Source organism: Nicotiana tabacum, chromosome 12 (assembly GCF_000715075.1).
Source record: "Nicotiana tabacum cultivar K326 chromosome 12, ASM71507v2, whole genome shotgun sequence".
Lineage (NCBI taxonomy): Eukaryota > Viridiplantae > Streptophyta > Magnoliopsida > Solanales > Solanaceae > Nicotiana > Nicotiana tabacum.
The window spans coordinates 99,967,845-99,985,487 of NC_134091.1; the positions used below are offsets into that span (position 1 = coordinate 99,967,845).

Consider the following 17,643-nt stretch of genomic DNA (forward strand, 5'->3'; position numbering starts at 1 on the left):
GCTGCTACAGGCAGAAAAAAGCAGGTCAATGAGGTTCCTAGTGTGCAGCCACCTGGGGTCCAAACAAGGAGAACTATTCATCAATTAGAGATGAATGCTCTTATATGGAATATTAGATAAGTTAATACTCAAGAAGCTTTTGAAAGGCTCGTCACAATGCAAAGGAAATATCATTTTCATTTTATTAGGATCATGGAACCAATGCAACAGTCAAAGAAATTAGAGAAGTACAGAAGGCAAATTGGAGTTGCACAGGCAATTGTGAATACCTCTAATGAGATTTGAGCTTTTATTAATAAAAGATTTGATGTAACAGTAGTGATTGATATGGTGCAGAATTTAACTTTAAAGTTATATGATACTGAAGATCACAAAGAGTTCATTCTTACCCTTGTTTATGCTAAGTGTGATCACATTGAAAGAATTGAGCTTTGGGATTCTTTGTATTATTTGGCTCGAGATATGACTACACCATGGCTAGTGGGGGTGATTTCAATGTTATTTGGGATAAAGAAGAGAAATTTGGAGGGCTGCCAATTTTACTAAATAAAGTAGATAACTTCGGGCACTGTATGAACACTTGTAATCTTACTGATATGGGCTTTAAAGGAAGTATATATACTTGGTGGAATGGGAGAGCTGAAGAAGATTGCATTTTCAAGAGATTAGATCGAGTGTTTGCAAACATGGAGCTACAACAATTATGGCTAGGATTGGAGATCACTCATTTGTCTAAGATTGGGTCAGACCATTGTCCTTTGTTACTTACATATAATTCAGATTCAGTACCAATTAAGAAGAGCTTCAGATTTCTTAAGTTCTGGACAGAACATGAGTCGTATAAGGCAGTGGTGAAGGAGAATTGGCAAGCAGATTTTCATGCAGATCCATTCATTCTTTTCAACCACAAGATTAAGAGATTGAAGAAGGCATTATCCACATAGAGTAGGGCAACATTTGGTGATATTTTTCAGAAGATAGATAGACTGGAGGAAGTGGCTAAAGTGCATGAATCACAGTTTGAACTAAATCCTACGCTGCAAAATAGGGAGAGGCTTCAAAAGGTCCAGGTAGAGTTGATCAAATATCTAACATTAGAGGAGAAGTTCTGGAAACAGAAATCTGGAATGACATAGTTCAATGATGGAGATAGAAATACCAAGTTCTTTCATGCACACGTAAATGGGAAGAGAAAGAGATTACAATTGAAAAGAATCCAAAACAGTTATGGTGACTGGATTGAAGATAAGGAAGTAGTGGCTGATGAGGCTGTGAAGTTTTTTCAAGCACAGTTTCATGAAGATGTAGTTCCTTCAGAATTTGGAATCATTGATCATGTACCTTACATGGTGGATATGGAGCAGAATCAAGAACTATTGAGGTAGCCTACTAGAGAAGAGGTGAAGCATGCACTGTAAGGGCTAAATGGTGACAATGCTGGAGGGCCAGATGGATTCAATGGTAGCTTCTTTCACTCTTGCTGGGACATTGTTGGAGATGATAGACTTTCATGGATATTTCTGACCAAAATGTTGAGGAAGATGGGCTTCTGAGAGGTTTATTAGCTGGGTGTTTGGAATTATATCAAACAATTGGTACTCAGTGCTTATCAATGGGAAACCACATGGATTTTTCAAGTCTACAAGAGGAGTTAAGCAGGGAGATCCTCTATCTCCTGCACTTTTCATCTTAGCAGCTGAGGCAATATCAAGAGGATTGAATGCTCTCCATTTGAATCTATACTTTTGTGGATTTGATTTGCCAAAGTGGAGTCCTAAGATCAATCATTTGGCATATGCAGATGACACGATAATATTCTCTTCTTCATGTGCAATTTCATTAAGATTAATCATGGAAGTTTTGAAAGATTATGAAGCAGCATCAGGTCAGTTAATTAACAAAACCAAATCTGTCGTGTATATACATCATCTCACAAATGAAGAAGTAGGGAGGAAGGTGGAAAGGGTTACTGGGATTACTAGGCAGAATTTTCCATTCACTTACTTGGGATGTCCAATCTTTTATGCTAGAAGAAATATGAAATTTTATCAAGGACTCATGAACAAGGTGTTGAATAAAATGCAATCATGGAAGGGCAAGCTTTTATCTATAGGAGGCAGGGCAGTATTGATATCACATGTATTACAAAGCATGCCTATTCACCTATTGTCAGCAGTCAATGCACCAGCATTTGTGATCAACAAACTTCATAAACTCATGGCAGGAGTTTTTTGGAGTAATTCGATTGAGGGTGGAAGCAGACACTGGGATTCTTGGGACACATTATGTTTTCCACAAGAAGAAGGGGGAATAGGATTTAGATCACTCCATGATGTGTCTAAATTATTATTTTACAAGCTATGGTGGAATTTTCGTACTAAACCATCCTTATGGAGCTCATTCATGAGCCAAAAATATTACAAGAAGATGAATTCTATTGTAGTTCCTTGGAGAAAAAATGGTTCTCATGTTTGGAGAAAAATGATAGAATGCAGGGATCATATTGAGCATCAAATAGCATGGCAACCAAAGATGGGATCCTCCTTGTTTTGGTTTGAGAATTGGACTAGATTGGGGGGCCTCTATTTCATCACTCCACCAGATTTCTTCTGCGATGAATCTGTCCAGAATGTTTGGAAAGTAGTGCGAAGTAGAGCATGGGATGATCATAAGTTAAAGATGTTGCTTCCTGAAGATTTGGCTAATCATATTATTCAGAACATAAAGCATCATGTTGATAATATGGTACTGGACAAGCCATATTGGATGCTCGAAACAAGGGGAGAGTTTAGTGTTAAATCTACATGGGAATATGTCAGGAAGAGGAAGGAACCCTGCAATGCATATAGGATGATTTGGGTGAAGGGACTGCCTTTCAAAGTGTCATTCTTTATGTGAAAAGTGTGGAAGAATAAGCTGCCCTTAGATGATTTTTTCAAAAGGCTGGGATATTTAATGGCTTCTAAGTGTTGGTGTTGTGCGAAATCTCAGGAGGAAACACTACCACACTTGTTTTTCAAGTCATATGCTGCCAGGAAAGTGTGGTACTATTTTCTCTCATGTGCAGGAAAGATTGACTTTGCACCAAGCTGTGGTGAAGTGTTGGATAGCACAAGTGATTCCAAGACTACAACCAATAATACAGGCTCTACCATCGATCATTGTGTGGGAATTATGGAAAATGAGAAGCTGCTACAAATATAAAGATGCATTATCAGTGAATAGGGTCATCTATCAGGTATCAACCACTCTTCAATATCTAGTAAAGGTCAGAAAGCCTAGCCTTCAAAATGTCCCACATAAATGGCAAGACTTGATTCATATGATGGAGCAATATACTCCTAAACTGAAGTACACGAAGGTACTGTGGGAGTTTCCTGAGCATGGATGAATAAAAGTCAACACAAATGAAGCATTAAGGGACAATCCAGGTAGGAGTTCTTTTGGCTATGTGTTGGGGAATGAAGAAGGAAATGTTGTGTATGCATGTGGCAAGGAAATACCAGAAGGCACAAACATAGAAGTTGGGGTGAGAGCCATCTTAGAAGCATTGAAATACTGTGTGGAGCATGACTATATTCTTATTGATTTGCATACTGATTCAATGCTTGTTAAGAATGTAATTCAAGGGGAATGGAGTACACCATGGTCTGTGGTTGTGTATGTTGAGGAGATAAGGGAGCTGATGGGTAGATGTCATTTGAAAATATCACATACACTCAGAGAAGGTAACCAATTGGCAGATCACATTGCCAACTATGCTCTGGATAATGGACCTATGGAATGCATCAGTTTTGGAGAGTCGGATGTCAAAGGGAGAAGAATTGTCAATAGTGATAAGTTGCAATGCCCATATTTAAGAGTAAAGGTTTCAAGGAGTTAGGAGGAGAGGAGGAAAGGGTTAGCAGGAGAAGGGAAAAGTCTGGGAACATACTCGATCATCATGCTCAACTCATTATGGAGGAGAGTATGGTGACCATAACTTTTGCTAGCGTAGTTTTCTTTTTTGCAGGAAACACTACTGTAACCATGCCTTATTCCTTGAATAACTCTCATTTGGTAGTATTAGTACTATGTACTTATTCCAATGAAAGGGAAGCAGGGGTAGGCACAAGCATGGCATTGGTGATGCTTAGGAGACAGCTGAGTGATTACGACATTATGGGAGAACTTTGGCATGAGAATTTTCATGTCCACTGTTCTACTGTGTTAAAAATAGTAATCAACTCAGCAATTGCTTACAAAATACAAGTTGACAAGGTTAGAATCAAACACAAGAAACAAACACTGCCCAGATTTCCATGGACGGGGCAGTGTATTTCGAAGGACTTCACAAGGAACATAAGCTAGACAACATGTAGTTGCTCTACACCTACAACATTAGTGATATGCAAGGAAGAGGTTTCAGGAGGAGATTCACACATAGGCCCAGGAATCGAGCTGCAATTCTGGACACAAGAGGTCATGTTCACAACACTGCCCAATTTTATATAGGCGAGGCACTGCTTTTCAAAGGCATATATGGGCTACAAGAGATGGACAACAAGGAGTTGCTTAGCATCAACAACACCTACAACACACATGGGGATATTCACATTCAAAGGCAGGGATCATGAACAAAATCTGGGCTCAAAATGACATAGCCACCATGCACATTAAGTACTGGACACTTGAAAAAATACAATATTTGGCTACAGATCTGGGTATCTCAAATATTTGCAGGTACTCAACACATGAGAATGTATTCTTCCATGCAAAGGATATAATCACCACAAGGTCTAAAATCACTAACAAGCAGGGCCAATATGGCAAACACACAAGAATCATTGCAAATTATGGCCATTTTTTACTTTAGCCACTTTTTAGTACATAATGTGATATCAATTTTGAGAACATCACTCAAGATTGATAATAAGGAGTATGTAATTTTATTACGTAGGCAACTGCACTACTTAGACTCATTGACATTATATTTTATTTTTTTTTAGATATATATAAAAATCAGCCCTAGGCACCTCGCCTAGTGAATTTATTTAAAAAAAGAAAAATAATATATATAAAATGTGTAGATAATTTGTATTATATTGTCTGTCCAGAAGTAAAAAATATTTACCTTGATCCACGATGGTTTGATCATTCTCTCTTCTAATGCAGATATCCATATCTTGTCCTTACTAGTTGTCCAGTTAAGTAAGCGGGGGATCAAATTACCATTGTAGCTATATCGATATTGACTGTAGAGCAATACTCATACAACCAGATTTGCATAGCGAGTGGAAAATCTCGAATGAGATAAAAATGCACAGAAGGGTTGAGCTTGTGCCTAACGGACTGAAGCAATTGTGTATAAGTTTCGATTCCCCATGCGAAATTCGCATACTGCCCCGAGTCTACCAAGTAGAACCTAAAATGGTCTATCAAACCATTATCTTTCTCTGAAAGACAGAGGAAGAATTCTATCAGATAAAGAATACACAACTTGACTACATCCTCATCATTCACCCAACTACGGCTGGTTATAATTTGTTTCAAGTATGACTTCTCAACTTTTTCCTTGTTCGAAAAATAGCTCCTCGTTGTTTTACGGTCATACTTAGTTGTGTAACCAAAATTTGTTACTTCTGTAAAAAAAATCTAAGGCTAGTGATAAGGGCAAACTCCCTCAACCCAAAGTTCAGCCTCTCACCCTTTATCTCTGCTGTAAAAAATCAGAATCAGATGCGTTCAATTCATACTTCATGAGAAGGTGAATTGCCTAATTTTGGATACATATTTTGGGCAGGGAAAGAAAATGGCCAAAACATGTCTTTTTAAACAACTTTAACCCATTTTCAGACAATAACACCTTATTTGGCTAGGAACAACAGGGTCGGATAATGTCTGGAACCTAGTGATGCCATAATGAACATCATGTGGTACAAAAATTGTTCGATTCTGCACCAAAAGAAACAATAAGTTAATAAAACTTGTTTGAAGACCAAAAAATAAAATAAATACAATTATACTACAATTTAGCTACAATCAGAAAGACATTAATACATTGCATACAAGTAAGTTACAAAATTAGTAAACATATATAACAACTGACTACATTGAAGCTACAAATACACTGATAAAATTATGTTTAGAGCAAGAAATTAGAAAGTAACAACTAGACATAATATATACAATTTGTTTACAGAAAATAAAACTAACATCTACAAATAGAGCAAATAATAACCAATAAAACCAACTAAATCATGTAGTACATTCCCTAACAAAATAATTTCGAATACTATACAAGAAATCTATATTTTTTTAGGAAATGTAGAAAAGTTGATAACCAACAACAAATATACACAATGTAGACAAAATTTCTACAAATAAAAAATATATATATATGTATAGTCATGAGAATGAGAACAGGTTTTGTAACTTAAAAAAAATAAAATTGTAACTACTAAAATTTTACCTTCTCCAGTGACTGTTGGGGTATAGTTTTAGGTAATTTTTGAATCTTCTTCTTTTTTGAAGGTTTGACAGTAGGAGAAACTTTGATTCTTTTTTTTGCAGGTTTCGGGATAACTTCTTCTTCGACGAAATCATCATCACGAGCAATTTTTTTGCCCTTCCGCTTTGCTGATTTGCAGATGTCGAAGCTTCACCAGCATCCCTGTCATGCTTGAGTTTTGTTCGAGCTTCTGCCCTAGCTTCATGAGGGAAAAGCTTGGACTTTGTCTCTGAATTTTGCATGTGCCGATTTCACTACTTTTTTGAGTGAATCTTGTGAGAAAACACCTAAATCAAAAGTAGAAATATCACCAATATTAGCTTTTTTAGGGCTATTCTTCGGAACTACTTTCTTCTTCATTGTAAGGGAAGGAAAATTTTAAGCTGCTACTATTTTCGTAGGATTTAGAGCGAGAATTCAGAAAGATTGAGAGAGATTATAAAAGATTTTTGAACAAAAATGGAAGAGAGCCTTAATGGAGGGAGATAGTACAAAATCGTGGGAATTATGGACAGAGAAATATGGGGGGAGTGGAATATGTACGTTAGAGAGATTATATGAGTTAATTGATTTCTCATTAAATTCCTAAAATGTATTCCTTCCGTTTCAATTTAGATGAGGTAGTTTGACTTGGCACAAAGTTTAAGAAAGAAAAGAAAGACTTTAAAAATATGTGGTCTCAACTGCTTAAGGGGTAAAAGCTTTGTGGGGCCATGATACTTGTGTGGCTATAAAAGTTTCTCACTAAGGGTAAAGTGAGTAGAATGAAAAGTTTAAAGTTAAATTGTTTCCAAATATAGAAATGTGTCATTCTTTTTTTGAACGGACTAATAAGGAAAGTGTGTCATCTAAATCGAAACGGAGGGAGTATATAATTGATAAATTATATATGCTTATGTAATTGAATTGAAACTTGAGTGGAGGTAATAAAGTTTCAAATATTGTATAGAAAGGTAAAAATCTACCGTTATTTCTTAGTCATGATTATTTATATATATATATATATATATATATATATATATATATATATATATTAAATTTAACAGTTAAAATTAAATTATTTAGTTTGATATAAATATGAAAAACGTATAAAAAGACCAGTTGTTGTTGTAACTCAAAATCCAAAAAAGAAAAACTATAAAATTGCTCTTCGGAGTTTGGCCTAAAAGCAAATGTCAGAAACCCAACCAAACAGCTCAGATCCGATTCACCTTTGACTCTCTCTCCTGTCCCTTTTCTTCTCCTCCATACATATATATCTGCAAAAAAGTCAGCTCTTCCATTCCATTCCCCTTTTCCTTATTTCTCACACTCTCATCTCTCAAAACTTCTCTATTTTTTCTAACACCCAAATTTTATACGAACTCCGGCTTACTTTTTTATATACATAGTGTGTGTGTGTTGTGGATCTTAGTGGAATTTGATTTATGCAAACAAGACGGCACTTGATAACGGGAGGCGGCGGTGATCTGCTTCTCGGTAGACGGTAAGCCGGCACCTTGTTCTTTTCTTTTTTGTTGTTAAATATAGAGCAAATAATTAATACTGTTGTCTTTCTGTAGCCACTAATTAGTGCCTTCCAAAAGTTTCTTTTTTCTCTTCTTCTCTTTCCATTTATTAGCACTGTTTTAAATGCACGTAGCCTTCCTACAGTTGTAAATCAGTATATAGCTGATTTTTGTTTTTGTGGAAATATATATTTACATTAATTTTCACTAGAAAAGTGGTGAATACACATTGTCAAACAAAAAAAGTTAACCGAATTTGGAACGTGCACTAAAGTCTAAACCATGTAATTTACTAGTTAAATAATAAAGAAAGATAAAATTACATACTGATAGTATAAAATTCATTTAGTGCTTTTCTATATATGCTATATGTACAAGCACAGTACACATGTACCTGTACAGAGTGCACAGATGACAAGTGAATATTAATTGCATTAAGAGAGAGAAAGAGATTTTTTTACCATTTTGGGTTTGTTGATTTAATACTGCTATCTTCCTCCTTTTCCTTTTTGCTCCTCTTACTTCAAATTACACTCTTTTCTTTCACATTCATTTTGTTTCTTATTTGCCTATGTTGATTGAATTTAAATGGCATGACTTTTTGCCATTTCATCAGGCCAAGAATTCATTAGTTGGTATATCTCTCTCTCTCTAAATATTTGTACATTTTTTCTCTCTATTTATGTGAATTTGTTTGTCTGTGTTGATGCAGAAGGGGGTCTCAGATTTTGGGATTTATCTGTTGATTTAGCTTGCCTTTTGCAGTTAGTATTCCATGGCTATGATTGCATTTTCTTAGTGTTGTCTTTGTTTTTCTCTTTGCTCTTCATTTCTGAAATTTTAAGCTGTATTTACTATTTAGTGTTCTAAGTTTGTTTAGCTTTTCCGAGATTTATATATCAGTAGAAAATATAATAAATTTCTAGAATTTTTATTTTTTTTCATCTTGATTAGTATTAGCCTGAAATGAGTTTATATGAAATTATTAGTGAAAATTCATATAGCTGGCCGTAACTTATTTGGGATTAAAGGTGTTTTGATACTTTGTTATGAAACCCAAACCCAAACCCAAATATTATCGTATGATTAAAGAATTTAAAATATAAAAATTTACCCTTTTAATTATGGTTTTATAAGATTGTGAATTTTATTGGGATCTGAGAAGAACCTGCCAGAATGTATAAATCTGGACAAGGCCTTTTTCATTATTTTTCTAATTTTTTAGTTATCCTTTTGAGGGGGTGAATTAAAATATTAATAAGGGATTAGATCCAGTTAGAAGTGAGTGGTAATTTACTATGTTACTTGGACTCTTCAAAAATATTGTTGGGTGCATGTCGGATCCTCCAAATTTAGTGTATTTTTGGAGGATCCGACACGGGTATGGGATCACTTTTGGAGAGTCCGAGTAACATAGGTAATTTGTATTCCCTCCGTTCCAATTTAGGTGAATCTATTTGACTGGACACGGAGTTTAAGAAAAAATGAAGACTTTTAGAATTTGTGGTCCTAAACAAATCAAAAAGGGGCCCAGAGTATTTGTGTGGTTATAAAAACTTCTTATTAAGGGTAAAATTGTAAGTTTAAGCTAAATTGTTACCAAATTTTGAAATTGGTCATTCTTTTTGGAACGGATCAAAAAGGAAATAGGTTCACATAAACTGGAATAGTGGAAGTATTAGATAGCTAAAGGACAAAATAAATGGTGGGGATTGGTCATTGACTTAGGAAATGGGCTTGTATTTTAGCCGTTTAAGCAATGTACAAAATTTTCAAAGTTGAAATGACCAATTCTTGTCCTTTTCTTTATCTACTATGGACAAAGTTCAGCTGCCATGTGGTTAGGCAATTTAACATAAAAAGTGACTATTTGTACAGGAGGTAAGGCAACTTGCTTTGTTTTTGTAATTTTCTTGCATGTTTGAGTGAGATCATTATGCACCTTTGGCATTTTCTTTAAAATTGTAATTTCTTTTTTAATTTTAAGTTTGTGTGAATCCTGTGCAACAGAAAATCAGCTGGTTGTTTTTCTGTAACTGAAGTTTTCTCTGATGTGTTACTGACAGTAGTCCGCCTTGCTTAATCCTTTGGTCATGGCGCGTTAAATTATTTCTATTGAACTCATGTTAGATGATCTGAACTATTTCCATTGTTCCCTCATGTTTATCGTGCAAAAGCCATTAGATCTATCTCCAGTGGTATCTGAAACTGGTTCACTGTCATTCTGATTCTATTTTGTTTTTGGGCTTCGCGTTGTATATGGTCAGAAACTTGTATGTTAAGTGTAAGGATAGGTGTATGATGTAGAAATAATCTAACTTTCAGAACTCCTAATTTGCTTAATAGACAAATTAAGTAGTATGAATGAAAAGACAACTGGTGCTGCAGAGTGGAATGGTTATAGACTGTAGAGGATTCATATAGCAGTCCGTACTTAGTTTGGGAATGAGGCAGCGTTAGATTGTTTGCATTCTTGGCCACTGTTCTCTCGTTATTACTACTAGATGGTTTGGCATGTTATGCTATATTGTTTCCGGCTACTTTTTTTGGGTCGAATATGTTGCTAAAATTATCCTTGTCAAGGAATTTGCAAGTATTCACAGCCAGTTCCTCCTAAACATATTTTGGAAAGTCTGTTGACATAGCTTTCTGAGTCATATATATCTACCTCAGACGTTGATGTTTGCTTCACTGCTTGTGAGAATTCTCCAGACTCGTCCAACTGATGTAATCTATGAATTTTCTGCTGCTGCTAAGAATGCATCTTTCGTAGGTCTTAAGCTCGCCGATGGCTTTTTTTCTACTTTTAATACAATAAGGAGTGAATTAATCTGATACATCCTGTTTCTGGTTATCTTTGCCTTACTGCCCATTGAATTTGTTCAAATACTTATCTATTTATGGGATGCTTTACGTCTTAATGTTATATTGTCAGATTGCACCTAAACAGGACTCAATAGAACGTATTATCACTCAACTTGGTTCTTGCATTGAGAAGTTAAATCGCCTGTGGACATTGATCGTCTGTTTGTATTCCATGTATTTGAATGCGACGACAGTGTCTTAACACGCTGAAGAGAAGGCCACCATGAAGGAAAATCTGGACGAGATATTAAATCACTCAAATGGTTACAATGAGTCTAAGTCTTTAGTCTTTCCAACAAAAGATCTGCTTGATTCAAATGGTTATCACGGCGGTAAAGACTCTTTGGAAAGTGAAACAAAAGAGAGGAACGAATTCTGGAAACATCAGGAACTTAATGGCTCTGTATTTTTTGAAGATATTTCAAGAAGTAACAAACATGAAACTACTTGCAAGAGAAATGGAAATCCTTTTGCATGTGACACAGAAGATAGAGATCATGCCTGGAGTATTCCAGAATTTGAGGGCTCGATGATTGTTGACGTTGATGATAAAGAAAATGGAGCCATAGTCTCTAATGCACCATTTACCTCTGCTTCAGAGTTGTTTGGTATAGACACTCATTTATATATCGATAAGGGTGTCGTGGAATGCAAATTGCCTGAATCGACAATTTGCTACAAAGAAAGTAACTATAACATTATGAAAGACATATGCATAGATGAGGGATGCATAGATGAGGGTGTACCTCTAGTGGATAAAATTGTAACTGAAAGCAAGAAAGATGATCAGCCCAACTCGTCTGTTTCTCTAGCTGCTGACGAACACCGCCCTAGCTATACAAGGGGAAATATTGACAGTGAATTGCTCTCAACAGGTGAGTATAAAACTTCATCAGTTGAAGATACCGACAAAATTGCTTTGGCTCATCATACAACTACAGAAGATGAGGACACTCAGTCGCTTGTTCCAAGTGGTTTAAAACCCTCCTCAGAAGATAATATCAGCAAAGGTGCTGATAAGGATTCTTGTCTAGAGGATGTGATGAAGATTTTTGGATCAAAATGTACTACAATGGAAAAAGCCATTAACACATCAGAAAAAGAATCCGGCATTCAGAATTCTAAAGAATCTAACTCTGATGCTGATCAATCAGCACAGCAGCCTGATCAGGTTTGTTTATGTTATTTTTACAAAGTCGCCTATATTTTGATGTCATGTGGTTGATAAGTCTATGTGCATGTTTTTTGACACATTCCTTTGGCCAAACTTGATTACAAGTGCAGTTCCTTGAACTGCAGATGCCTTCTGGCGTAGCAACTGTCAACAGCGAAAATGCAGTCTCGGCACCTGATGAAACAAGCAACAATGGGCCATGTAGCAACGTCTTTTCCAATAGCAAGTCGGAAGCTGGAGCTATTACTTGTGACCAAAGCTCTACTGAGTCAACTTTAAGTAGCAGTGTGGAAAATATCGCCAAAAACTTGCCTGAAAAATCCCTTAAATTAGAGGCCATCTCCAGTCACAAGGATGGGAGTTCTGATGGCATTTCAGCTGGTAGTCAAATTCATTTTACCAACTGTGTGGACAGGAGCGATAGCAGTGTTCATGGACAATCTCTTGACCCCAAAAATATGGCTAATCTCGAGGATAAAACCTCTGATAATCTCCCCCTCGGTACGCATGGTCATTTTGCAGATGGAGAGGCAAGTTTTTCTGCAGGAGGACCTGCATCTGGTCTGATCACTTACTCAGGACCTATATCACATTCGGGCAGCGTCTCTCTTCGGTCAGATAGCAGTACAACCAGTGCTAGATCCTTTGCCTTCCCAGTGTAATCTTCTGCTACTTCTTATGCTAATATTTTTTTCCCATTATCTTCCAGTTGCTGCAAGTATGTGATTAACATTTTACTTGTGTTGGTATTTGCAGCTTACAGAATGAATGGAACAGTAGTCCAGTAAGAATGGCAAAGGCAGAAAGAAGGCGGAAACAGGGGGGTTGGAGGCAGAGCCTTCTCTGTTGTAGATTCTAAGTCCTTTTATTTCTTTTAATAGGGTTGTTAGTTCAAAAATATACATCACTTATAATCCGAAATCATGATCCATTGAGTATTTGTAATTATAAATGTTGATATTCTCTTAGGAATATGTCAGCGGTGGTAGGTTTAGATGGCTCTTTGAGTTTGTTTTCGCTAAGAGCGGAGGCTGTGAAATGTAAAACCTCACATTTTTGTTTTCCTTACTTTATATGATCCTTCTATAATACAATCATTTAGCAGTGAAACTCATATTACCTTAAACTTGCTTACTGTATGCTCCTTTGCGAGTCTATTCTAAGGATGTGTAATGAAGATTTCTCCATTCTTAAGCAAAGGTCTCGAGTGTGGAGAACATCTTAATAAGGAGAACTTTACTCCCTTAGTGGGCCTACTCGATATGAATTTATTTAAAGAAATTATTACCTAGCTATAATATAATAGAAATTTATTTATCTATTTTCTCTATGTTTTGTAGTTTTTAATAAGTATCTAAGTTTTTCTTACAAATTATATACATTGCTCCTTAAAAGACACTCACCTCATAATTAATGCCTTCAATTAAGGGATTCAATTATATCATTTCCTTTTTTTTTTCCCTCCTCTTCTCTCTCCTTTCTTTTTTTAACATCAAAATCTCTTAATCTGCTCAGAATCTCCATATTCTCAATTCACAAATTATATACATTGCTCCTTGAAAGGCATGTGTTTTCTGCAGGCTTTGATTGTCGTATTAGAAGTAAGCAAAGAAATTTTGAAGGACAACTCAAATTTTTTCCCAATAAAACCAATGGATTACGGGTGTTTCCTTGTAATATAAATAGGGACAAAATCTGCAAATGGGAACATAAGTTATAATGCATCAATGGCAGCCAAATGGGGTATTGTGGATTGGTTATTTCACAAAGGATCCACACCACTAATCAAAGTGTTCACCCAATCAAGTGTTGATTTGGTTGATTACCATAATTCTGTTGTTTTTCAAGCTCTACATTGTGATAATAATTACCTTCGAATCTCCATCTTCTCTCTTTTCACCATTGCCGACAACTTTATATTATTAAAAAATCATCAATTGCATTGTTCTTTTGCTGGGAGACTGGACAACACTCAAAATGAAGAAATATTCAGGAATTGTATGATAACTATATCATAATTATATTTGAATTGTATCAGATACATCAATGCCTAAAACATAATTGTATCATACTTGTATCATAATTGTATCTTACTTGTATCTGGTACAGTAATACCCAAAATAATACCTGATACAATACTAACAAATTACTATACAATTATCATATATTTGTGATACAAACTGTGAAATTCGTCATGAACTCACAACTGCTCGTAACAATATACAATTATCATACATTTGTAATATAATTCATGCAACAATTATGATACATATACAATTATAAATGTAGGGGGTTATTGGAAATGGGGATGGGTGTCGTGTAACTGACAGACTAAAATTAAGGGATCTTGAATTTTTTTCTTTTTTATGCTTTTGTATATAACTTGTAAATATAGATATACAAAGTAATTTATAAGGAACCCAAATAAAGGTGGTAAATAGATTTCTATTATAATATAGCTAGGTTAAAAAGGAAATTTTACCTCCTATAGCAAAGTATTACACCTTATTTATTATAAATCAAAATCATTTTAAAATATTATTATCTATAGCTACCTTTTATATTTTATAGCAAAATAAGTATTTATTGTATACACTACCGTTGAGGCGTGAAATACACTATTTATGTTTTTTCTCTCTCTTTCTTTCAGTTAACACACGTTCTCTCTCAAATCACAGCAAGATTTTTCTTCTTTCTCTCTCCGCGATCTTTCTCTCACACATCAAGATTGTAGGAACAAATTTCTCAGAATTGATCCTCAACGTTTTTGCTCCAAAAGTTCGTGGTAATTGGTAAAGCTTTTGGCTGGTTCACGCCAAATTACTCTGCATTTCTTCTTTTACTCTTCACTATTTTTTTTAAAATTTTCGACATCGATAGGTTTTGAGGAAGAAATTTCAAATTTCATCTTCAATGGCTGATTCAACAACTCTGAAGAGGGTTATACGAGGTATGCCCACTAAAGCACTCAATTTTGATCGTCGGCGTCATCATCCACTATTGGCTCATCCTCTTAGGCGAACAGATCTAGTCATGGCTATGCCGGAGAAGATTTGAGGGCCGGATTTTGTTCGTCTCCATTTTTAGCTTTAATATAACGTATACAGTATTTTGCTTGGCCAGAAAAAGCCATCTCCGGTGAACTTTCTTCTCTTCTTTGTTATTTTAGTCACATACAATGATACAAATACATTATATTCTGTACAAATATACTCAAATACATTATATTTTTGTATAAATACATTATATTTTTTCGCCTGTATTTATGTATTTTGAAGGTCTGTATTTTTTTAATACATCCGAATATCACTGTGTTTTGTATTTTTTTTTGTTTGAATACAGTCGAATTGAATACGATGAATTGAATACAATGTATAATAGTGAATAATGAATATCTGTGAATTGAATACAATGTATACAATCGAATTGAATAGAACAGTGTACATCCTATTTCTTGATTACCTCACTGTATCTATAAATACAATCGCACTAATACATGGAATACAATACAGTAGCAGCGAAATGTATGTAGCATTGATTTTGTTGAGTTAAATTAGGAGTGTTACATGCTAATTGATCGTCTTTCCGTTATTAAACAGCTGGACTCACCCATTTTTAGACGAATTCTGCTATTGTATTCATGAATACAGTAGCACGAATACAGCGAAACAGTTGCACAGTTGGACTCCCCTATTACTGTATTCATGAATACAGTAGCGTGAATAAAGTCGCGTAGCAGCAAAATTTATGTAGAATTGATTTTGTTGAGTTAAATTAGGAGAGATACACACTAATTGATTCTTTTTTCGTTATTAAACAACTGGATTCCCCTATTTTTAGGCGAATTCTGCTACTGTATTCATGAATACAGTAGCATGAATATAGTGGCGCGAATATAGCGAATACAATCGCGTAGCAGCGAAATTTATGTCGAATTGATTTTGTTGAGTTAAATTAGGAGTGATACACGCCAATTGATTCTCTTTCCGTTATTAAACAGCTGGACTCCCCTATTTTTTAGGTGAATTCCGCTACTGTATTCATGAATACAGTAGCGCAAATACAGCGAATACAGTCGCACAACTGGACTTCCCTATTTTTTAGGCGAATTTTGCTACTGTATTTATGAATATAGTAGCGCAAATACAGTCGCATAACAACTAAATAGTAACTATAGGAAGTAATTATATATATGGTAGCCGTAGAAAGTTAATAAACGCTGAACAATAGTGATTTATGAAAAATATCTTTTTAAAACTCAATTGTTTTTTGCAAACATGAGTTTGGTAACTATCCAACCCGTCGAACTACACCAATAACATAATAATCCTTTACAAGAAATTAAATTCATTTTAATAGGTCTACCCGAGCTAGGACTGGAAGGATAAGACTTTGTGGGCCTACCTTCCTTTTAAGTGTTATAAATTTCAAACAGAATGACACTTTCATGTTAAAGTTTCTTCATTAGCCACTGTACCATAACATGGAAATCACCATAAGAATCATCACCTCACTTTTCATTTTTATCTCATTCATTCATGTTATCTCCATTCTTTTCTGTTCAACAGTTAGTTAATTTATCATCTTCTGTCTCTCTTATTGTTTGTTTTTCTCCTTTTAATTTTGGGGTTTTCCTTCTTTCCTTACTCATATTTCGTATGGACTTTATTACTCAGTATCGGTCCATCTGAACTCAATACTTTTGACGCGGAGCATAAATTTATATATAAAAACGTGAATTGCAATAAATAGTAGGCATGAACCCATAATTTTAAACTAAGCATTTAACCTTCTAATTCTTAGATTCGCCTCTGCTTCAGCCCAATAGAGGGCTTGCCGTTATTTCTTTATTTGTTTTTTTTTTCTTCCTAAACAATTTAATATATTTACCAAATTATTACATGAATTATAATCATTTCTATCAATCAAGAATAAGAAGGTAAAATGCTATGGAGAGCAAAAATAGATTCAGTCCCAACTAGCAACGCAAAACAAGCTTCGGTGCAAGACATAGTGAATGGAGCTCATGTTTGTGCATTGCTGTTATAGTAATTGATATCGTGCAGCAGATACCAATGTCATGAAAATACGCTTTTTGCTTGTACAATGTGGAAATTAACTGTTGTACGTAATGCATGGAATATGTACATTTAAGTTAAATCAAGCTCCATCCCCGTTCCCACCACCAAGTGGTGTCGTAAGATCATCAGAATCTCTCCATCCTTAACCAGATGTCTCGGGTTTCAGCCCTGAGAATGGATACAGGACACTATACCTCTTTTAGTGGCCTTATCAGTAATCTTCTCTAAAGATTAATCAACATTATGTTCTCATGAGAAACCTCTTGTCTAATTTGTATATAACTCTTACATTGAAAAGTAATTCGTGAAGTACCTTTAACTAATAAGCTTCCCATTGATACAATTATAGTACATATATATGCTTTCATGTATCATCTATTATTAAATTCTAGTGTTATATTATATTATTATGTATTAAAATCTTAGGTACGCGGTTTAAGTTGTTTAAATTTTAGGTCGGTAATCCCCTGACAGCTTCCTCCAAAAATATTACCAACACATTCTAAAAATCCGTTAGTAATTTGC

The 17,643-nt window shown here is 35.0% G+C and overlaps 2 protein-coding genes across 6 annotated transcripts; both read left to right on the top strand.

The window, feature by feature from the left end:
• The first annotated feature begins 473 nt into the window (after positions 1-473).
• Positions 474-11,065, top strand: LOC142167295 (uncharacterized). Its single transcript, XM_075227459.1, has 9 exons — positions 474-929; positions 975-1,070; positions 1,137-1,381; positions 1,542-2,859; positions 2,992-3,115; positions 3,414-3,878; positions 4,013-4,260; positions 10,672-10,767; positions 10,934-11,065. The coding sequence occupies exons 1-9, from the start codon at positions 474-476 to the stop codon at positions 11,063-11,065; spliced, it is 3,180 nt and encodes a 1,059-aa protein (XP_075083560.1).
• Positions 7,617-13,163, top strand: LOC107785032 (uncharacterized). 5 transcript variants are annotated; one of them, XM_016606251.2, is made up of 4 exons: positions 7,617-7,976; positions 10,934-12,034; positions 12,148-12,695; positions 12,794-13,163. In XM_016606251.2, exons 2-4 carry the CDS (start codon positions 11,087-11,089, stop codon positions 12,894-12,896), a joined length of 1,599 nt encoding a protein of 532 aa, XP_016461737.1. In that variant the 5' UTR covers positions 7,617-7,976; positions 10,934-11,086; the 3' UTR covers positions 12,897-13,163. The 5 variants fall into 5 exon arrangements, with proteins under 5 accessions (XP_016461737.1, XP_016461741.1, XP_016461739.1 ...); XM_016606255.2 differs by having other exon boundaries at positions 7,618-7,976; positions 12,163-12,695; XM_016606253.2 differs by lacking the exon at positions 7,617-7,976 and adding an exon at positions 8,000-8,633.
• Positions 13,164-17,643: the final 4,480 nt, after the last annotated feature.